The sequence below is a fragment of the Amphiprion ocellaris genome, chromosome 8 (assembly GCF_022539595.1).
Source record: "Amphiprion ocellaris isolate individual 3 ecotype Okinawa chromosome 8, ASM2253959v1, whole genome shotgun sequence".
Taxonomy (NCBI): domain Eukaryota; kingdom Metazoa; phylum Chordata; class Actinopteri; family Pomacentridae; genus Amphiprion; species Amphiprion ocellaris.
The window spans coordinates 23,253,577-23,276,134 of NC_072773.1; the positions used below are offsets into that span (position 1 = coordinate 23,253,577).

General features: G+C 40.9%; 3 protein-coding genes across 8 annotated transcripts in view; 2 read left to right on the top strand and 1 right to left on the bottom strand.

The window, feature by feature from the left end:
• The first annotated feature begins 3,552 nt into the window (after window positions 1–3,552).
• On the top strand, window positions 3,553–9,930 carry hmga1a (high mobility group AT-hook 1a). 4 transcript variants are annotated; one of them, XM_023275679.3, is made up of 5 exons: window positions 3,553–3,706; window positions 4,763–4,866; window positions 5,686–5,766; window positions 6,875–6,931; window positions 7,808–9,930. In XM_023275679.3, the coding sequence occupies exons 2-5, from the start codon at window positions 4,783–4,785 to the stop codon at window positions 7,865–7,867; spliced, it is 282 nt and encodes a 93-aa protein (XP_023131447.1). In that variant the 5' UTR covers window positions 3,553–3,706; window positions 4,763–4,782; the 3' UTR covers window positions 7,868–9,930. The 4 variants fall into 4 exon arrangements, with proteins under 4 accessions (XP_023131447.1, XP_023131445.1, XP_023131446.1 ...); XM_023275677.3 differs by having other exon boundaries at window positions 3,554–3,706; window positions 4,763–4,881; XM_023275678.3 differs by lacking the exon at window positions 3,553–3,706 and adding an exon at window positions 3,800–3,955.
• Window positions 9,931–10,015: 85 nt separating this feature from the next.
• On the bottom strand, window positions 10,016–14,576 carry smim29 (small integral membrane protein 29). Of its 3 annotated transcripts, none has more exons than XM_035950685.2 (5): window positions 14,420–14,576; window positions 13,585–13,869; window positions 13,358–13,383; window positions 13,132–13,237; window positions 10,016–11,621 (listed from the first exon to the last, which is right to left on the bottom strand). In XM_035950685.2, the coding sequence occupies exons 2-5, from the start codon at window positions 13,690–13,692 to the stop codon at window positions 11,553–11,555; spliced, it is 309 nt and encodes a 102-aa protein (XP_035806578.1). In that variant the 5' UTR covers window positions 13,693–13,869; window positions 14,420–14,576; the 3' UTR covers window positions 10,016–11,552. The 3 variants fall into 3 exon arrangements, with proteins under 3 accessions (XP_035806578.1, XP_035806579.1, XP_054869034.1); XM_035950686.2 differs by having other exon boundaries at window positions 14,416–14,502; XM_055013059.1 differs by lacking the exon at window positions 14,420–14,576 and having other exon boundaries at window positions 13,585–14,385.
• Window positions 14,577–20,821: 6,245 nt separating this feature from the next.
• Window positions 20,822–22,558, top strand: part of LOC111572121 (protein kinase C and casein kinase substrate in neurons protein 1) — a 36,699-nt gene continuing 34,962 nt past the window's right edge. The window contains exon 1 of the mRNA XM_023275652.3: window positions 20,822–20,986. The gene's annotated coding sequence lies outside the window, so the exon portion shown is untranslated. The remainder of the gene's footprint in view (window positions 20,987–22,558) is intronic.

Below are 22,558 nucleotides of genomic sequence, written 5' to 3' on the forward strand. Positions count from 1 at the left end.
TTACACAGCGCCTAAAAATGGATTGCTAGAATGAGCTAGAGAGTCCGCTGGAGGGTAAGACGGATGAGCATATAGGAGGGGGGGGGGGGGCAGGAGGACATAGGTGGGGGGAAGGGTGAGCATGCCAAAGTGGGCCAAGACCCCCCCGATGGTTAATAGGATTCTGTCTGCCCAGAGATGCTGCAGAGTTCACGAGCCGGGAGACGGCTCTGAAGAGGGCGTCTGATGGGGAAGTGTTTGTCTCTTGTAAGATCTGATTAGTATTTAAATTCAAACTGGCTCGTCGGGTTGATTTGTGGTTTCCTGGTGCTTAAGATGGGTTAAGATCTGGCCATTCCGATGTTTGATGATCATCAAATATGGTGTCACACCCGATTTCATTCCCAAAAATCGATGAGCCAAATAGAGTGACCACACTGAGTGGAGACTGGAATTTCAGAAAAATGTTGACTTTATTTTACTATAATCTGCATCTGATTATGCTTTTTGACAAGAGTTTTGAATAGAGATTATTTTTGTGTGTGTTAAATTCTTTACTGAGGGTTTTTTTTGCAGCATTTCTTTGCAGATCACTGAACCAAAGGAAATATGGGAAATAAAACATGATCCAATCAGAAGCAGGAGTTTGTGATGCTGCAGAACTGCATTGTATTATACTGACAGTTATTTCTTTAATTTTGTCTGCCTTTTTCAATTTCAGGGATTGCTGGCTAAACAACAGCAACACAATGAACATAAAGCTAAATCAACACCTGACTGTAAAAGTTATACAGTCAGGAAGGAAGAACGTAATGCAGAATTCATTAGACTATACTGAATTACTTTTTATGTAGGTGTACCAAACAGACAAGCAACTGAATGTACTCAACAGAATAAAATGTCATTCCGGTCACTTTTCCATTTCTAGACTTGTTTTGCTTTTCACGGTCTTCATAACAGGCTGTTTTGTGCCGTAGCTGAATGTAGAATGCGAACATTTGTCGTGCACCACCTCTGATTAGTCACATTATCCCCTTGCCGGTCTCCAGGTGGTGTCAGAAGGACAACATTCTTCACACACAGAGCAGACCTATTTCCCTGAGCTCCATCCACACACTGAGGGGCTGGGTATGGCAGAGATGTGTGAGGGTGTGGGGGATGGGGCTGAAGTAGTTGTGGAAGATAGAGAGGAAGGAAGTGAATAGAGTGAGAAATTGGGAGGGAAGGGGGTGGCATGCAAGGCAAGCACATGCTGAGCAGAACATTGGACTCATTGAGAAAAGCGCTCTTTCCATTCATGCCCTATCCAATCCCCTTTTTCACCAAACTCCCACTCCTCTCATCATGTACGTACAGTGTATTGACATCTACGTGTTTTTTGCAGATAAGAAAGCCTTTGGGGTAATTGGATATGTTTGTTAACATTGAGTAATTAGAGATGTGCCCTGACAAAACAAACAGAGACGGACATGCAGACGGAGGCAGAATACCCGTTTCTGCCACTTTCTGGTCACTCTATGCTCAGTATCTGTTTTCAGTTGTATAGCGGCGGACCCATCAACTCCAGATGGGTAGTTCATTTACATAAGAAACCCTTGTGTGAAAGTACCAGTCGGTAGCTGCTATGATTAGAGCACAGTTCGGAGTGTTTCTCTACCACCATACCCATTCAGTTGACATCGGGCAACACTTGTCTATTTCAAATGTAAAATGGTCACATCGATGCCTGTTGAGAGCAATATGAAAGGTCCACCTATACGCTCATATGAATGAAAGACACAGCAGCAGCAGACAGGGCAGGTTTATGGCTTGAGATTGGTTAATTAGGAATAATCAGGAATAAAACGTCCCTCGGTGTATGGGCATAACTCTATAGTATCATGCTGTTAGCACTGGGTAATTGAGGGGCCTTTCTGTGAACTTGAATTAACTTTTACTAAAGTAACATGTACCACTACAGCTGAAGTTACATCTGTTACAGACTACAAGATGCTGTTTTCCAAAAGAATCAGACATTTAACAACTGCACAGTCATTTGAAGTGAAGTTAAAGGCGAACAAGAGAGTAATGCAGTTGCTTTAGTGTTCTTGATTTGCAATATCGTGTTTTTCCCAAAACTATATCAAATTCTGTCTTCAGTCCGGCTGCTAAAAAGTTCATACAAAAATGTTTTCCCTTTTGCAAGATTTAATAAATTTGTCTCAGAGATTCTGCTGATTGCATTTTAAAGTTACTGTTAGTGTCTGAGCAAAAATAAGCAGCAGTAGCAGAGAAAAAACACAACACAGTAAATTAAATATACTGCAAATTAGAAAAAAGAGAAATGTGATTATTAAATGGCAAATTTCAATTCTAATTGTCAAATAAAATATTTAATTTGAAAGACAACAAAATAACACAACAGCATTTAAAACCCATTAAAAACATAAATCTATAATTTAAGAGAATCATCAAAATCCATTAAAAATGCACATTTTCCTGCAGCAATAATTTGAAATCAGAGGCCAAATTTAGTTTTTTTTCTGTGAATGTACTGTAAATGCAGAAGGTTCCAGGCAGAAAAAGCCGCAAACAAACAATTAAATGTTTTTTCCCAAGCACAGCACAGACTTTGGAAACTGTTAATAAAAACAAGTCTAAACAGGGAATAACATTTAAAAACATAAAGTTAATATAAACCTAGAAAATGCTTCATAAATACATTTTTCTTTACTCTGACATCGTTTAGAACAGTCTTATCAACATAAGACATTGTAGGAGAATTTCCTGCACCACACCTTTACTTGTTTTACACACAGTGTTATTTGAACATCAGTGTTTACTTTCTAGCTTGGCAGATTTGAGATCAATTCACTACATGTATTAAAAACACATTAAGAACTGCGAAACAAATGCCTGCAATCATAGAAGATGAATGGAGGATTGTGTTTTCATTCCATGCTTTTTTATACTTCTTTCTACTCGATTCAGTTTTAAGGGAAATGTTGTATCCTTTACTTCACTGTATTATTTTGCAGTTGCATTATAAAACTGTTATTTTAGGCACAATACTTGCAATCAGTTTATTAAATATTAAACCTTCCAAAAATGGTTAAAAAGTTAATTAAAAATAAGCTCCACCTTAACTCTACATTAATACAGTGCTGCCATATTCCATCAAATGCTTTTATGTATTTTGGTGCTTCAAGTACTTTTTGCTCATGTTATTTTACAAAAGCAATGTTCTGAATGCAGGGTTTTCACTTGTAATAGAGTCACATTCTGCCTTTACTCAAGTAAATTATCTGAGTCCTCTCTGAGCTTAAAGGCAGCTTTTGTTTACATTGGGGAAGGTCATAGTTCACTCACCATTACTGTGGAGACTGTGGTATGTTCTGTGGAGCAAAGGCACACCACACACGGTGCCTTTTGTTCTGGTGATAAGACTACTCTCGTGCGTAAAGCAAATCCCGCGAACTTTTACGCATCTTTTCTGTAGGTATTTTGCTATCGAACCTGGAGTATTAGAAAGATCCAGGAGGGGTTGAGGGGGAGGTTGGGCTCATCCAGTGCTGTTGGTGGCCCATTTATCATATCCCCGCCCTCCAGTGTTTCAGCTCCCATGAGGGCGGCTCTTTAAATTGCCCCAAAACTCCTCCTGGCTGGCGCCTTTTTCCCTTTATCTGCATGAGACAAGACACACGTGCTATTTTTAGGACGTCGTTGGAATAAACTCCTCATCCTGCTGGTAAGAAAAAAAATCGAAACCTTATTTCTTAAGCAAGAGAGAAAAAAAAAGATATTGCTTTCTAATTCATAAGTGTTTTTTAAAGGTGCACGAGCTGGGATTTTAAAGGGGCGGGCTGTGTGTTGTCTGACGAATAAAAGCTGTAGCCTAGAGATCGGTGCAGGGCTTTTTAACCGGGTACAACCAGCCAGGCTTAAAGGAAACATTTCGTCTTAAATTTAGAGCAGAGGTTAGAACCGAGCGATAAAGGTGAGTGCAAAAGAGCGAGAGAAACTTTGCATGCTCGATGTGCCGCAGCCGGTTTATTTAATGCATTTTTTTCCCAACACAGAGCTCCGGCAGAGAAGGGAGGCTGCATGCGTTAAATGTGAAGCCGTCTTTTGTTGCTTTGGCCCGGGCTTTCACCGCCGCCGCCGCAAACGAACTCGGTCACCTCCGATCGCTTGCATTTTTCCGTGCGTAATTTGACCAACAACAAAAAAAGACGAGAGCGCATGCAAGGCGGCGGTTTTATCCTGCAAAAACCCTCACCGGCCATTGTGTGTGTGTGTGTGTGTGTGTGTGTGTGTGTGTATATATATGTATGTGTGTGTCGGCGGATATCTCTCGGTGGCCCCGGCGTGCAGACATGCTGAGATAGTTTCATGCGCAGGCCCGATTCACTGGCCACCACAACAAGCGCATACACGGGCCTCTAAACATGGTCGGTAACGGGGGAAGGGAGCGCCGGGTTCGGTTGAGTGTTGCAGGTTTGTGCGGCCTACCGAACCGATATCATTCGGCTGCCAATCCTCTCATTCGTGTGGCACCTTCGGCCGGTTTAATGGCGCGCAGTGTGAGACGGAAATAGAGCGCGGATTGATTGAGTTAAACGCGCTACCGGTGTGCGCTTCGGCAGGTCATTCTTTCCTCCCCTTTTTTTCGGTGTGTTGTTGCGGTCACTGAGTTTAACAGCCGGACTGTTTTCTGTGTTGCGCTTCTCATTGCGCCTGTGTGTGCGTAAACTCGACGCCTCGTCTTTGCAGCAAAGACCCACCGGTGTGATTTATCTCCTAGGTCTGAAAAGCTAAGCAAACATGAGCGACAAGGGGACAGTCTCACCGCAGGAGAAGGAGGCTACAGAGAAGAGAGGGCGTGGAAGACCCCGCAAGCAGCCCCAGGTAAAATCCTCTGACGTAAGTAGCTTATTTCTTACATTTGCTGGCTGCTATTATATCGGCTTTGCATGTCCTGAGAGCATCCCTGACCTGAATGCAACATGAACACCACCCCCTGCCATGTCTTATTACATGGCAGGAGCAGATAAACACATCTGCTGCAGCTGATGCTCAGATAGATTGCAGGTGAGGTGAGGTGCTCCATGCGTATCCATGCCATAAGCCTCCATTGTGACCATTTGCCTTTTATCAGTGTAAGCGTAGAAGTCTACAACAAACTTCCGGCACCGGTTTGTAAGCAACCTGTAACCCAACACCTTTAAACCGGTTTTAACCCCCCTCAGGACCCACCCTCTGCTCCTCATGTAATAGATGACATAGCCGAGTAGAAGCGCAGAGTGGCTCATATATCTGTCACTCAACCCCGTGTGTTTTACTATTAAATTGCTTGGTTGCTATGAGCTGTGGTTGTAAACACGTTAGAAATGCAACAGGAGACCAGTCAGCCATGACATGCCTCACAACCACAAGTTAGGCATGAGTAAGATAACTCGACTCGTGCTGAATTCACCTTGCTGTTTGAAGATGATCTGCATTTAAATGTTTTGTTTTCCTGAAACTTTGTCTGTGTTTGAAACAACTATGTTAGGCAATGTGCAGCTTTCACCACCTGTCAGCCTTTAAAGCACATGTCTGTTGTACTGACCTTGAGATGGAGTCTTGCATGTATAAATACACCCATATCTATCAAGTGTAAATGCCAAAATACTGTCTCAGTGTTTCATAGTATCCTAACGTGAGCGTGTTCACTTTGATTGTCAGGAACCAAGTGGGTCCCCGGTTCCAAAGAGAGCCAGAGGACGACCAAAGGGCAGCAAAAACAAGACAAGTGGCAAGAGCAAAGTAAGTTGTTGCAGTTGTGTTTTCATATGGTGACATATCCTGATTGCCGCAACAGCTCGCTCGCATCCTGAACCGGAGTGACAGCAAAATCAAGAAAGACAGGCACATCCTCGTGATGACGCTGCACGCAGCATTCGTCCTGGCATCTCTATCTCAAGCAAGCACTTCCTCTTTTGAAACCCCCCTCGATTCCTTTTGGTTGATGAGCATTTTAACGGTAGCTAACCTCATCCTCTTTAAAGGATGTCCTGCTGTTACTCGTGATATATTTGTTGACTACGATTTAGCCGCTTCCCCTCCTCCTCCCGCTCCTCCTCTCCTGGTGTCAGAAATAGCCTGGCTAGGGTTTCCCATTGTAAAGACCTTGGTTTACTGCCTCACTTTTTTTTTTTTGAGTGATGCTCACCCTGTACTTCCTGTCCTCCAGCTTCCTGCAGCTTGTCATGCACAGTGCGGTGCAGGTGCAGAGGCCGCAAGACTGTTTCCAAGCTGACACTAAGCACCCCTCCGCCCCCACCCAGCACACAGCCCTAGTTCTTCTCTGCCTGTCGTCTCCATAGCAACAGCTGATTTTCTCCCTCGCCCCAACCCTCCAGCTCCCCCGTGTGCTCTGTCTTCGCTGCTATGTATGGGAAAGAGAGTGAGAGAGACGAGGAAGACGGCGCATACATGTATTGATATAGGTTTTAGCAGCGAGGGCCGAGCTGCAGAGGGTTTGTGTCTCCGCTCAGTTTCACCAGCTGTCTCTGAGCCTCAGACCAGGTGGCCAGCGAACTGGAGTGCCCTGTGTGCAGTTCCTGTCGGCCTTCCAGATAATGGCCAATGAACCCAATGCCCCCTTTTTCATCCGTTTCATTGCAAAGGTACCACTGCCATCTGCAGGCAGCTAGAAGTAAAGCTCTCAGGAAATATAGGTTGTTTATACCATAGGTTTTTCTTTTTTTGTTTTTTTTTCCTCCATCCGCGCTGATCCCACCCACCATCACCACCCCCAGCTAAATTCTTTGCTTTAGCCGAACAGGTCAGCGGGTCACTGACTTTGAAGATCACTACAAAATGTCGGGGCCTGCTTGCAGCTCTGTTGACCTTGTACTGTTTTCTTTCCCAGAAGGCAACAGCAGCTCCATCTGCAGGGGGAAAACGCAGGGGAAGACCTAAGAAGGAGGTAAGAGTCTGTCCCAGACAAGACAGTGTCACACCAGTGCTCGCATTTGTGCAACCATTCCTCTTCCAATTGAATTATGATTGGTATGACTGTCTGCAGGGTGAAATTGCATTTTCCTAATTCCCTCTTGAATGCCTCCTTCCTCTCAGACGAGTCATTTTTTTTTTTTTTACTCATCAGCTATTTTGGTTCTCGTGTTCATTGAGAGCAACTGCTTGGTCACTCAAAGCCTTTACTCGGTTGCGTTAAACGGCAAAATCTCTTCCCGAGGAGTGTTCTTAAACCAAATGTTGACAGCAGGATTTTTCTTTCCCCCCCCCTTCTCTTTCTGTAGCTGCAAAATGAGTTGCCAGACTATATACACTCGGTTAAAAAAGCATGTGTTTAATCTAGGAAGAAACTGCGGTCTTGTAGTAACATTCTGTCATGTGCATGAGTGGTTAGGGCGTACTCTGAAAGAAGTCTGGATTGCATTAGTCACAGAAAGGAATGACCCAAAGTTACCCTCCTAACTAGCCCCTCTCATTTTTATGAATGAACGTCTTGGGCAGTAGTGAATGTGAGGAGGAAAAAGGGAGCAAAAAAAAGCAGGATGCCTCATGGTGACTCACCGCCGTTATGAATCACTTTTCACTACAGATGGCTCACCCTTCCCCTGGGCGTTCTTCATGCCACTGTGGTTTATCAAAGAGGTTTACAATAACATCGATATTTTTTTCATGTTGGTACTTGGGGTTGTTAAAAGCAAAAACAGTCGTGTTGTGGCATGAATCACGGGCGGCTATTGTAGGTGAACAGTGATGGCGTATCAGAGGCATTTTCCTAAGTGGGTGTAGTCGAGGCCTGACTAGATTTTTTTTTTTTCCCCTGTCGCAGGAGAAGGAGGAGAAGGCGTCCCAGGAATCATCTGAGGAGGAAGAAGAAGAGGACCAGTAATTCACAACGCATGCTACCTCACTCAACATACTGACTTACTGTTAACCAGAACTGGGCTGTATCTCCAACACCGGTGCCACCACATGACCACTGTTCACGACAAAGCCCCCCCTTTGCCAAAGGCGGGTTAACACAGTACATATATCATGCAACAGCACTGGATAGAACGATGGACTTTGCTCAAGCATAGATCTAAGAATTACATGAAAGGTAACAGCCCTTTTCTCTACATGTCATGTTATCACGTCTTTTATACTGGACAAAAAGTGTGCTCTGAGGAGCCTGGATGTTTGTTTTGTTTTTCCCCCCTAAAGATGGTTTGTAGGACATTTTCCTCTGCTTAATGTTACTTATTTGTTGTACCCGCATCTGAGATGGTAGGGCATATAGATTTTTCTCCATGTTTTGTACTGGACAAAGGTGAATTTTACCTATACTTGCTGTTTTATTTTTGTTTTGTTTTTGTGTGTTTGTGTGAAGTGGTTAGCCTATCCTTTGCCTCGTATTCTAGATGGAGTTGAGCTTCAGCATTTAGGATGAGAATAGGTGACTGATGGTAGAAGTGTTCTTTCCACATCTAATCTGCATAACTGATTTCGCCCCCCTTATTAGAGCAGAACCATCTTTTTCCCCACTTTTACCCCTCTTTCCTGTAGGACAGTTTAGATTTAGAGATGCTTCTCAAATTTCCTTCTCGGTCCTCAGCGTGTGGTGGGGAGATGTAAAGTGTATCGTTAGTCATCAGGATAATCTGAGCAGACTTACTGTTTTGTTCCTTCGGGTTACATACCATTAAAAAAAAAAAGTGTGTGCTGCTTTTCATGTTATAATAAAACTCAATTCTTTTTGGTATAATGTGTGTTTTTAAGGATAGGGTTGGCAGAGTTCTAGGCTGAAAGTCATCAGTGTCGTTTCTTCAGGGAGCTTTTTACAAATGCTGTTACATTGACGTCTTTGTCTTCACATGGTCCTCAGTTTTCCAAGCGCTCACTCAATCACTCGTAAGGCAAACTGCAATTGGTAAAACAAGATGTTTGATTGTAATAGAGGATAGTCGGTGGCACTACTATCCAACAGGGCTGTATGTTATTTTTTCATTCCATCTAGCTCTCACTGCTTCACCTAGCTTGGTTCTTTTGTCATCACTTAGTACCGTTAATAAACTTTTCTTAGTCTTTTGAAGATGTGTGTCGTATGCTGTCTGCTACAAGGAGAAAAAAAAAGTTTGTGTATTTCTAAGTGTCAGGGAACCCGCGGTCACAGTCCACTTAACTGGGTTTTTCCACACACCTAAGCTGCTACAACCTCAGTTACGAAACCCGGAAAACTGCAAACAGGCGAGACAAGGCCTGGAATTTCATACCTCACTCAACGGCTTACTTTACCATATAATTGCATTTAACTGGTTTTCTGTTGTTTTTAAATGTAACCTCTGGCATGAGTTGGAACGATGTCGTTATTAAGTTTGTAATTTTTTTTTCTTCTTTTTAACCTGACTGTAATAAGGTATCTAAGATGTCAAGTGTGTGATTGTGTGCATACGCAACACGTCTTGGCTCGTTCATAACCAGAGCTTGCAGACAGGTTGTTTTTTTTAAAATGTGTGAAGCAAGTCAGGGAGACCTGTCAGCTTGACGACTGTGTTCGCTGACTGTGGTAGATTAGCAGGTGTGTTTTTATCCTTTAAAAAAAATACTTCTGGTGCACTGAAATGTTGGTTCAGATTTTCATGGACAAATGTTTGTGTGTTTGTGATAGACTGGGCGCTCTTACCACTGTTCTGTTGGCCACCGTGTCTGGCACTACCACACACAGCCACCCCTCGCCATACTCATACAACGGTCATTTCATGTCTTTTTCAACCTCCTCCAACTACTCTCAACAATATCATGTCATTTTAAATAGCAACATCATGCATCCGTTGATTTATATAATGTAAACTCAATAGGATGGGATCATTCTTTTTAATGTACACCGTATATAAATGTACAATGTCTATATTTCTATGGTGCCCTACAACAATTTGTATCAGAAATGGTCAATAAAGAGAATTTTCTTTGTCATTTTGTTGCCACTTCTATTGCATGTTTTTCTGCTGTGGAAATCATGCAGGTTGTTCCCATCTTAGCTAATTACAGCACAAAGACAAAAGTTATATTATTTTATTTACACCTTCAGTGTCTCAATCAACAGCATTTCTCTCAAAGCAGCATGGTCCAACAGTCTAAAAAGGAGAAACAGTGCTGCCAAAATTACATCAGTAGTTCTTTGACTTGTCAAGTGAAACCCGAGCCTTCCACGCAAAGTTCAGTGCAAATCCGATCACACATTTTGTACACTCTAAATTCTGAATGGCTCATTTCATTGTTTTTTCACATTAGATGAAAAAGCGTCACTAGATGATGCAGATAAAAACGGTGAGATGGAAATATGATCGGGGAGCACTGAGATGATTTCAGCTCCAGAAATGATCATGAAGCATTTAGATAAAGGCTCATACTCAAGCACCTCTAAATGTCATACCTGATAACATCACAAGTTTGAGTATTAGCTGCTCTTTACAATACATTAACTACTGAACTGAGTAATGTCCCCATTCAAGGACAGTTAAACAGTTCTATTGTTCTTAGTTTACATTCACACGCAAGGCAAATAAAGGCCAGGAACGGTTACAATTCTTTCAGGGAAAAAAGGGTAAGGTTTCCTGAGTGCTTGATACAGTCAGACCTATGGAATTCATCTGAGCAGATTCTTCATCTGGAGGTAAATTTGCTGGTGCCATGCCTTGTAGACAGGACATATTTTGGGCACTAGTCACACCTCATTTTAGGGATGAGAGGAGCCTGGTGTTATTTGCTTCCATATCTGGCTTTTCATGCCACTGATAGGAGTCATAGGATTTGGCTAAACCACAAAAAGATGTGAATTGCAGGGCAGCTGGTTAAATTGAATAAGCAAATTAAAACCAAAGTGGGTTGTTCAAGCTTTTGACTCAAAATGAAACGGAAACAAAGCTTGATCTTAGGAGCTAATTTCACTTTATCCATACGAGGCTTTGAGATTAAAACTCTTCTGAAAGTGCTATTGCAGTGTTTCAAGTCAACACATGTTGACTTCAACACTGGAGGCATTTCATCAAATAAAGCACTGCAAACAACCTCAACACAAAATCCAATCTAAGCAATGCTCACTAACCCTCTTACAGCAGCAGTGCTGATTTTAACTAGTGCACAACATTCATACTCTCACCACACCAAACACAGCCGCTATGTTATAGTCAGTACAAATGCCTACTGCAACCCACAGGAACAACTGCTTGCCACACGTTGCCCACAGCAACAATATGATTATAAACAACAGAGTAAACCTACACAAACCTGTATCGTCCAACTTCCTGAACTCTGAGTCATATCGCTGAAGACCACAGTAAAAACATGTCTGAATAAATAATTTCAAATAAATAAGGTACTGCGTTTGTTAGGCACACAGGAGTGGCATCGGGACTTCACAAATGAACAGTCATTCTGTACATTACACAGGAAATAGAAAATGTCGCTGATGTATTCAGCGATAATGGCAAACGAGAGTAAAGAAAAACCAACTGCATGGCTTTAAAAATGACTGATCTGTGTGGCTGAAGGTTGCCTCCTCATTGACAATGTTTTCTATGCCAGCTTTACTACCATCAAGCATTGACGTCTTTGGTCAGAAGAGGGCGTCGCTGTTGATAACTTCTGGCCCAGCCTTGTACAATCTGCAGACATAAAATACAGTGTAAGAACAGGTTAGTATAGCACAGTCAGTTAAAGAAGCATGAAGGCCACCTCCAGTCATTCATGAAACCTCTAATAGCTCATCTCTGTTATTAAAGTTACATATTTTAGAGTTTTTTTTCCCAAGAAAATAATCTCATCATGCCTTAAAATGGCTTAGAGTTAGATCTAGAATGAGCAGATCTCACTGTTGCTTGAGCGCTCCAGCTCACCTACGAATCTGCTTAAACATTTTAAAAAACAGAATACCATTGTGTAATATTGCTGGATCTTTAAGTGCAATGTTGTTTCTAATAGGGAAGTGTAAAGCTGCTGTGGACTGAGAATAAGACTATCTCTCTAACATCTGATGGTACCAAGCCATGACGTTTTAGTCTTAAGTGCTGAGACTGTAAGATTTCTACATCTGAAACTTCCACCACCACCCCTATTCTACAGAGGTGAATGAAGTTTTATTTGTGTAGAGAAAATATGGAAATGTAAAAGCAAGATGTGTTTCCAAAGCCAAAAGTATTTGCATACAAGAAGTGACAAAATGTTTTCTGTGATTTTTGTGAATAATACCAGTAAGGACAAATGTACAAATTTATCCTATTTCATATCAAATGAAAGTAAAACTTACTAAGCAACTGTATACATAGTGAACATTGCCACCTGGTGTTTCTCAGGACTTATTGCATGACTTTGTTTTAGAATATTAGGGTCTGGGTTAAATTTATAGCATATTGCATGAGACTGGCAATAGAAAAAAAACACTCTAAGTGGTAAAACAAATGTTTACAGTGAAATCTGGAAACCAAAGCTGCAGTCCACATTTAAAATACAGTGGTCTCTTTTCTCATAAATTCAGAATATAATGGGACATTCGAAACCTAGGAGGAAAAAAGGAGGGATTGTTGTTTTTCTTCTGATTTTTCAAACCTTTTTGTACAATACAGTGCAAAAATGTATTTATTTTTGGGGGGAAAAAATACAACAAAATAATTTACTGAGTCAATCATTGCTATTTGGAGGGATTTGAAGCTTGCAAACAAATTAGTATTGCACCCTTGTATATATAGCGTGTAAACCTCACCTCTTTAATTTATAGTTGTGTTTTCTTGCTTTTCTTACTGTCACTTTACTGCTGGGACTAACAAAGGATATTCTATTCTATTCTTTTTAATATGCTAATAATATTTCTATGATGCTTCTTTCAGCTATGTTTCTGTGTGGAACAGGAACTACTGACAAGTTGAGGAACTTCTACGCTCTAAAGGTAAATGTCGCAATCAAAGATAACCACACAGTTTAAAAATACAGAATGAGAAAACAAGGTGGCAGTAGACATACTGCCTTAGTGGTTGAAAATGTAGTTACTTCTACGTTTTTCTTTACTAACTAGGCTTAGCAATAAAAATGCACAATATCTATCTGATGAGTGTCTTATTATCATCTGATTTAGCAGGTTACAAGTGTAAAAGTGTTTCAGGGACCACAGGTGCATCGTACCCTTGTGTCCTCCTCTCTCCACAAGATTTCTTGTTCAGCTTCATTGAGCTCCTCTGAGGGATCATATGTGTAAACCGGCAACAGCTGATGACGAAGTCTGTCAATTCTGAGGGAACAAATTTTTATTTTTTTTTTAAAATCATCGATTTAATGAATCACACTGACACACAGAGGTTTATCATAGCAGCAAAGTGCCAAGAAATCAATATATGTAGATTAGTCTTACCTCCTTTTCCTACGAATATACATAATCTGAAAGAGACAAAATAATAAGTATTATATATGCTGTGTATTTTTAGATTGCTTCGGTCTTGCTACGTATCATATTTAATTCTGACAAATGTTAATGGTGTATTTTTCAATGAAATGCAGAACTCTCTGATGTGACAGTACATGGCCTGTCAGCAGGTAAACTTTGTCATCTTATGCCATGCAGAGCAACGAGCCACTCACCACAGCTGCAGCTATTCCAAGAACGGTTATGAGGAGAAATGGCACCAGCACATAGGTGACTGCCACATCCCCATCTATGCTGGGAGGGGGCTCAGTAGTACTGTTCATCGTAAATGTTCAGGACAGGGAGGCCGAGGAGGGGCTGCTTGTGCAGGCTCTTTACAAGCAGCAGACCCCCTCCGTGGGGCAGACACGGTGCAGCCGATCACTCCTCAAACTGCCCTCTGGTTGTTCCTGCCTCATCCTCTGCGCTCATGTGACTTCCACATGGTATCACTGCCCTCGCTAATCAGCGACAAATCCCAGAGACACGGAAAGATAAGAATTTACACACAGTCACAAGTCTGACAAGGAAGTTGTAAATCAGCCTGTAGCAGATTACTTACAAGGGGAAAGATAACCGACTAAGTTTCTGTGATAAACTGTCTAAACTTAGGTGAACACATTCAAAGAGGCCAATTTACCACAACATGAACAGGTCAGGTCTCGGTAGCGACCCACTTTTTTTTATATATAGCTGTGGTCAGTTGGTTTGCTAGAGTAATGAAGGCATGCAGTCTTTGCTAACTGCACTATCCACCTACACTAAGTTATAACTTATCTACTACGGTTTATTGACTAACTATCCTCAGTAAGCCCCCTACAGACCACCAACAGCTGATGAACTGTTAGCAGCGCTGCTAGCTACATAAACATAGCTACCGTCAGCTGCACCGGTACCGCGTAAGTTATTCCGTGCACAAATACCCTCCAGACAGCTTTCTGCGATGATTTCTAACCAACTACATGAAGCCTGTTTTTTGTATTTGATAAAAACGAGGGAATACTGACTCACTGTGCAGTGTGTAAAGCCTATCCGTCCAGTAACCTGACGTTATAGTTCCGCTAGTGGCAACAACAGCGCTCAGTGTCCGAGCTCTTCAGAATAAAAGCGGCAGGCTCACACAAAACTGCACAAAAATCTTCCTAAAACTTTGTTACTTCCGATCGTATAAATACTGAAATGGTGTACTAAGAAGCGAGGCATGCTGGGCCTGAAGTCAGAGTTTTTAATGTCATGAAGGTGGATCTCTTTTAACCTCGTGGTCACCATAGTAACTGATGCTACACAGCTCACCTGCTCCAGAGTAGGTTAAGTTCAGAGTTTGGGGATTGCAAGGTACCATATGGTGAAAATCCATTTTATTTAGTTTTGTTTCTGTTATAAACTTTGAGGTGAAATGTCAAAGCTGTTAAAATAAGAGGACATTTGCTTCTGTCATTTCTCAAGACCCCCACAGCTACAGTGCCTCTATAAATGATTCACACCTTTGGAAGATTTCCTCTTTTATTACTTTTCAACGCTGAATCATGGTCAATATAATTTGATTGTTTTTCACAAGAATTTGCAAAAAAAAATTCTTTCATGTCAAAATGAAAATAGATTTTCACAAAGTGAAGTCAAATAATTAAAAATATATAGTGCAAAATAGGTGATTCAAGGATTAAGGATATTTATTGTCATTGCATTTCTACAACAAAACAACACAGTATAACAAACAAACAACAAACAGCTTTATTTCAAAATTAAAACAAGTATTTTAACAAGTGTAACACTGCAATAAGGTGCAATGTCTGCTTTAAAGTGTCTGAGTAAAAAAAAAAAAAAAAAGCTTAGGTTGGATGGTGATTGCATAAATAACTAGAAAAGCACTCGGAGAGCACAGTACTCCGCTAAGGCTGCTCATTCCTTGTATCATTTCCGACGGATATGTCCCGATAAGTCCACAGGTGTCGATTTGTAGTAGGATCGTAATCATGTGATTGTCAGCAGGCAGATGATGTGGTGTTCACTTGTAGTCATAGTTAGAGTGACGCCGTGCCATCAATGATACAGAAATCGTGGATCCAGATCCATACAGTCGTAACTGGACAGCCCTTTTTAAGTCCAGCCTCAAATTCTTAACTGGATTAAGGTCTGAGCTGTGACTCAGCGACTCCAGAACATTCACTTTGTTGTCTTTGAATAATTTCTGTGTAAGGTTTGACTGTTCATTTTCTTGCAGGACAACAAATCTTCTCCCAAGTTGCAGTTCTCTTGCAGACTGCATCAGGTTTTCCTCTAGAATTTTCCTGCGCTTTGCTGCATTCATTTTATCCTATAACTTTATAAGGCCACCAAGGTCTGCTTCTGAGAAACATGTCCCCATCATGATGCTGCCACCACCATGCTGATGGCAAGTTTGTGATGATGTACTCTGATGTACTCTCTCTAAAATGCCTAACCTACAAGCACAAGCAAAGGACACCAAATGTTCTGCTGACCACAAGAGTACTGACCCACTTTTAGCAGATGAACACAGCTTTTAAGTGACAAACTCTGCTCATACATTACTTTGCTGAGTGACTGTCATCCAAGCAACACAAGTTTAGGGAAGGAGTCACTGAATAAATATTCAGAAAATTTGATCAATAATTTGCTTTCATGAGACTATGTTATCTATAATCACATTACAGTCACAAGAGCAGGCTGTTTCCATTTGTTTCTTGCTAATAAACAACCACGGAAAGAAACATGCTCATCCTCATTCAGAGTTTTGTTCAGATGCTTTGGTCAAAACATTTGCTGGCTACTATATACACTGGATCATTATTAAAGCAGTAGGATTAATGTGTGGCACAAATACTTCATTTAAACATAATGTCAGTGCTATTAGCACCACGATAAGAAGCTGATTCATCAAATCTCTTTTCAGTTCCATTTAAAAGGGTGTAAACAAATGAATGTGATCCAGCAAATATAAGGCAGATATTTTGAGGTTTTCTCAACTTCAACATGTTATTCATTTGTTAGTCTGAAATGTATGTGGTTGGCAGGAGAAAAAAAGAAATTAAAATATATGAAAGTCCTAATGTTTTTTTTTCTGCACAATTTTGTCCCTGAAGCACATCTGACTTTATTTATCCATCCAAATCAAATTTTATCCATCTACTTGTGGCTCTGTCTCATCTCACTATAATTACTACGGCCACTAGAGGACACACTCACATGATTGTAAACAAACTTTTGCTGCACATGTTGCCTTCAGGATGAATTATCACTACTTTGTTGATGCCATTATTTTTCCATGTGGTGCCACAATCTGGTAAAAAAAAAAAAAGTTAAAAAATCAGTTTGCACTGTATTGTGGTTTATGATGAAATGCTTAATGAGCCCTAAAAAACCTGGGGAATGTGGAAATTTTTAACATGTTTTTTTAGTTTCTTGCAACTCCTGGAAAATGAAAATAAGTGCAATATGTGCTGAAAAACATTGCGTCATGTTGCAGATCATTTTGACATTCTCGTACAAAAATTATGTTGCTGCCCCCCGCAAAGATCTTTCTTTTTATTTACATTGAAAATGGAGAGTGAATATACTGAGCAAGTGTTCCAGGAGTAAAGTTCTCCATGTGGCCTTATAGTAGAAAACTGATTGATCTATTAGTATTAGTATTTATCATTCAGGATATTCAATCAAAACAATTAATTTCACTCTGACTTTGCCAGAAACTAAAGCGATTTCTTTTGTAGTGGGACAGTGTCAGACCTAAATGCACTTTTTCAGTTTCATGCTTAAACAAAATCTGAAGTTAACAGCTCTTATGTGCAACTGTCTGTGTTGTTTACACAAGAAAGTCTGGATATGTGAAATTTGGTTCATGGTACAATCCTCTTGTGCCTGAATTTGTGTTTTCGTTGATGTAAATAAATACAGTTCCATCATAAACTGAAGGCAAAGGGCACAGAAGGTGTGGAAAGTCACGAAAATTAAGGAAATTTAGTGTCTGACTCAAAATATTTCAAGTGAGAACAACCCAGACTCCCGCTTTATGCACCCCCTGCCAACGGTCAAACTGTCATGACAACACCTGAAGGCACCACAGAGGTGTGTTTTTTGAACGCACCCTGAGTCGGCAACGGTTGATGGAGACGTGTCCACCTCCTGGATAAAACAGAAAAGGTCAGAAATATAGCAAGAAACCGAGAAATTTAGGCGAACAGATGCTTTAAATGCTAAAGTTAGCAACTGTTGGTTGTTTAGCGAGTTTTACGTTTAAATACGTTTATACTTCAACGTGCTGCCAAATCAACATTGTTTTTCAAAATACACCTGGACAACGACCTGTCACTGCTAGCTAACGTCGTGCTCAGCATCTTGCCAGCTTGTTTTGTCATGTTTGAGATGTGAAATGTGTGTGTGTGTGGCATGCGGAATTGAATGAATTCGAGCTATTTAAGCAAGGTGTCGGTTAATATTTATTGTGGCTCAATCTCTGGATTCATAATGTGTGAAAATTAGCATAATTAAGAACGTTACTTTAGCATACAGTCGTGAAAAACGCTTTTGACATATTCGAACAAGCAGCTAAATCCTCTTGGACACAATGCCTGTAGATAAACATGACTTACTCGAGCAAATGGTGCATTAAAGCCATATTTTCATAATATAAATACCCCAAAAAATATATATCAGGGACATGGGGGAAAGTATTTGTTTTCCCACACATTCAAGGCTACAAAATTAGACTTAGGTGTTTCAGATTATGTATCAATGTGTAAAACCACCTATGAGGATCCTGTCTTATTTAGTCATCTGACTTTAAGGGTCTGATGATCTCTTTGCTATTGAAGCACATGTTGTCATCATGCCAAGATGCAAAATATGCAATATTTTTCCTGAAATTTCATGATGTTAAAGTATTGACTAGCGTCAGAAAAGTGCAACACTGACTCACTAAATATGTTTTGTTATTTTGGTGGAAAGGTTCTTTCCTCCCATTTCCTTGTCCAATCTTTTCTGGCCTTCTTTATTTCAGCTGATCTAAAATAATGAAAATGTTTAGTGAAAAATGTAGCCTTACCTACTTTAGAGCTGCAACTAACACTTATCTCCACTGTCAATTTATCTGGTTATTTTCTCGATTAATTGATAAGTTGTTTGATCTGTGAAATGGCAGAAAATGGTGAAAGTGTCTCCCAAAGCCCAAGACAAAGTTGTCAGATGTCTTCTTTTTGTCCACAGACCAAAGATATTCAGCTTACTGTCATAGAGGAACAAAGAAACAAGATAATTTTCACATTCAAGAAGCTGGAATCTGGGCATTTTGATTTGTTTCTCTTCGTATCGAATTGAAGTTTCCTCCTGTAAGGACCTCTAAGGGAAGTGAGCTGATACATACAGTGATGGATGAAACAAGAGTCCTCACTGATGAATGAATAATGGTTATAATGTGACTACTTGAGGTAAAACAGAAGTAGACATGATATACAGTCAAGCATTGGTTTTGGGTTGTGCCATTTTGATGTAGAGGTCTCTCTTTTAACTGTAAGGATTTACAATATAGTAACTCGTGCATATGATTTTAAAAATATTACTTTTTGGTTTGTGAACATCAATCATATTTGCATATTTCAATATTAGTGTATGACCATGTGATTTTTTGTGTGCTGCATAAAACGTTTTTCATACAATTGAAAAAGGAGAAAATATGCATTGATTTGTGTTCATTCACACATTGACAGCATGTGATCACAGTTTTTGCACTGTTAGTGCATTGCCACTAGATGTCACTAAATATATGAGTTAAGGTTACAGCGTTGTGAACGGGAAAATGTCAGTTAAAACGGTTTTATGTGTTCAGTTGATATACTACAATATGAACTTGCATTATCTCCCAGTTATGGTAAATCAGTAGAGAGCACTAAATCCCGGTGGACCTGAAAAAAAAAAATCTTCAGAATACTTTCATTTGATAAACTCAGATAAATCTCTAAATATAGTCACTTCCAGAGAGATTACATTTCTCTCAGAAGAATCAATATTACCACACCAGAGAGAAGGATGCACTGAGGTTGCTTTGTTTTATTTTTAAAGCAACAATGAAGAAAGGAAAGATGAAATGTCTTCTAAGAATTCATTTTGCCAGTAATGATCCTGAATGGGGTTGTTAGTGTTAAGAGTTAAATATGTGTATCGTAATAATGTATATAATATGTAACAGTGCAACAAACCATTTTGCATAGCTCTGTTAATGAAAAACTGTGTTGTATTGCTTGGCTGGAGAGATGAAAACAGTCTGTACTGATGGCAGATTAATTACATTTTTAAAGTCATTGCTCATCAGAGTCGAACAAAAATCTGCATCCTGTTAATTTGCTTGAATGCACAGAGCAAACACCTCATCTCCTGTCTTCACCCTGTTTATGTCAGATGTTGAGTAGCTTTGGCAGGGTGCTTTATTCCACTGGGAGTTTAAAGAACAAGCACTGAAAAAAATAAGACTGATTCAAAACAGATGTTTGCTGATACCCAGCCTTTGTGTTTTCATTTCTTTTATTAGGAAGCTTGTAGATCACTACCTCTGATGCACTCTTGTCCATGAAGAGCTGGAGGCAGATGGTGCTGTGTCATATGTTTTTGCCCGGTAATTCAGACTGCATTCATAGGGGAGTGATAATGCAAAGAGTCAGCATGGTGAGAGTGTGCTAGCTAATTGGGAAATGTTTGATTTTCAGAAATTATTTGGATTTTGTGGTTTTAATGTTTGCTAATTTTGAAGAAACAGCTGGATGCCACTGATTTTAGATTTTGCCACTGTGTTTACCCTGCCTTTGTTGTCCTGTACATTATTAAGAAAACATTTTGGTACAAAATAATTGTGTGCAACTATATCAGTCAGCAGGTGAGCAGATCTTTCTTATGCACTTGAAACAGTGGATGAATCGGTAGGCCTGTTATAGGCAGCCAAAGGACAAAAACACTCCATCCCCCTCCCCTGCAGTGTAGTGCAATGTGGGCATGCTTTACAACGGAGGAGTTGACACCTCCTCCTACCATCTGCTCTCCTCATTGGTTGGAAAGTAGAAGTCACATTTGGGGCTCTCCCCATTTTGGAAGCCCTTATATTATTCTAATCTTTAATCCACAATAACAATAATGACAATATCAGAAACACGTCTCACAGATTCAAGCATCCACACAAAAGTTTTGGTACCTTCAAAATAAAAGTGACCCACTGCCCAATAGCACATGCTGGCACATCTGGCGATGCTCCCCTAAGCTCATATGGCCAATGTTGGGAGGGCGATTTAAAAAAAAAAAAAAAAAAGTCGTGTTTCCAAGTTGCATTAGCATTGCATTGCTCATTCGTTTCCCTGAAGCCTAATTCTGTCGTCCATTGAAAGGAAACGCTGGGCCATCCCCCCGACGCGCGCCTGTGCTGTGGAGCTCCCCCTTGCTGCGCGCATCGTGATCTAGTGGATGCAGAGTCTTGCAGAGAACGCAGGGTCACCTTCTGCCACTGCAAGGGGAAATACTGAATAATTTGCAGCAGAGGCTGTTGGCTAGTAGTGCTCCTCAGCAGCAGCAGCAGCATCTCTGGTAAGTCAGTGTGTGTGTCTGCTGTGTGTTGTCGCCACATTGCTGCATTGAGAAGAGCATCCTTTTAGCGAAGGGCGACGTAGGGATAAAGGAATCTCGCATCCTTTCTCCATCATTTGGATAGTGTGTCATCCCTCCTGTGCTGCGATACCCGCCAATTACCACAGATTTAGTGGCAATTCTTAACCATGCATGCGTCATTTTTAACAGCATGTGCCGTTCTTTGCATATGCCAAAGGTGAAAATCATCATCTAGCATCACCTTGAATTACTATTGCACGCTTGGCTCGCAAGCCAAACTATAGTATTGAGTCGTCTGCTTTGGGTTTTGAACAGTCTAGCTAATGTGCGCGCTTCCTTTTCAATTAAAGAGGATGCAGGGTGTTGTTTTCACCATGCAGCTCTTTCTATTGCCCTTCGAATTGTCAGGATGAGCGAATTTGACCTCAATGTCCAAATTGTACCAGCGATGTACTCCTGCTTTAACGTTCTCAGCAGAAAGATCGGACTCAGACTGCAAACATGACGTTAAAGGACATGTTGCCACGTTAAATACACTATAGTCGATGGGGATGGTGGCCAAAGCTAAGAGAGGATTGCCATTTTATGTTTCTTTCCATGCGTCAAATGGGTAAACAAGACGAGGAACATGAACCACGTCGATCAAAGAAGTCGCTGCTTTATCCATATGATGGTGTTTTATCGGTACAAATACACTGAATATTATGCAGGAGTCGCCTTATTCAGTATTGGAGGATTTCTTGGTGAAATGGACGCGAATGTTAATGAGAGCACTCCGCTCTGACGTTATGTAATTGGTTGTCACAGCACAGCGAAGAGCCATCTCTAGCGTCATTGTTTTTTTCCTGACAAACCAACAGCACCACAGAGGAGGAGCATCCTCTTTTCTACATGGGATTAGGTGCATGTGGTCTTTTAATCATTCATCAAATCTGCTCCCAAGCTGAAATGCATCCAGGCTTACAGCTGACTAAAGCATCATAACCACAATTATGCGTTTTGGCAGCAGACATGTTGTCTTGTGATGCTGGTGGTGATGATGATGGTGATAGTGATGATGCTGTGTTTCAGGGGCTGCGTTCATGGCAGCGTCACAACCCCAACCCCTGCAGCTCCTGTCCTCTACAAAAACATCCATGCATACTGCATGAGAATGCATGGATCATTAGGGGCTATTGTGTGTTTTTAACAGATCCTCCTGCATTCGTTTCTTTGTTTCTTGGGTTCACAGTAGATGACAGACAGGTTGCTTGTGTCCACCTCAGCTTGTTTTGGAGCTGTCCATGGTGCTGAATTCACTGTTTGCTGGAGTGCATGTCTGTCAGCAGCCAAGGTGCCCCCAAGAGAGCCCGACACAAGGCTGCAGAGAAGAGATGATGATACTGTCAGGGGGGTAATCCAATTGTATTGCGGAAAGGGCAGTTAAAGAGTACTTGCTATTTATTAGCCGACTTCTGCCTCTTCACGGTGGAGGCCAGTTAAAAGTGTCTCGCCAGCAGCTCCTCAGGACTTTAGTAAAAGCAGTACATAGTTTTTTTCCCCACAGATTTT

Coding starts and splice junctions, on each gene's coding strand:
- hmga1a (XM_023275677.3), top strand. CDS start 4,783: ATGAGCGACAAGGGGACAGTCTCACCGCAGGAGAAGGAGGCTACAGAG. Junction 5,767..6,874: donor AGACAAGTGGCAAGAGCAAA/GTAAGTTGTTGC, acceptor TTTCTTTCCCAG/AAGGCAACAGCAGCTCCATC. Junction 6,932..7,807: donor GGGGAAGACCTAAGAAGGAG/GTAAGAGTCTGT, acceptor CCCCTGTCGCAG/GAGAAGGAGGAGAAGGCGTC.
- smim29 (XM_035950685.2), bottom strand. CDS start 13,692: ATGAACAGTACTACTGAGCCCCCTCCCAGCATAGATGGGGATGTGGCA. Junction 13,384..13,584: donor TTGGAATAGCTGCAGCTGTG/GTGAGTGGCTCG, acceptor TGTCTCTTTCAG/ATTATGTATATTCGTAGGAA. Junction 13,238..13,357: donor TATATTCGTAGGAAAAGGAG/GTAAGACTAATC, acceptor TTGTTCCCTCAG/AATTGACAGACTTCGTCATC.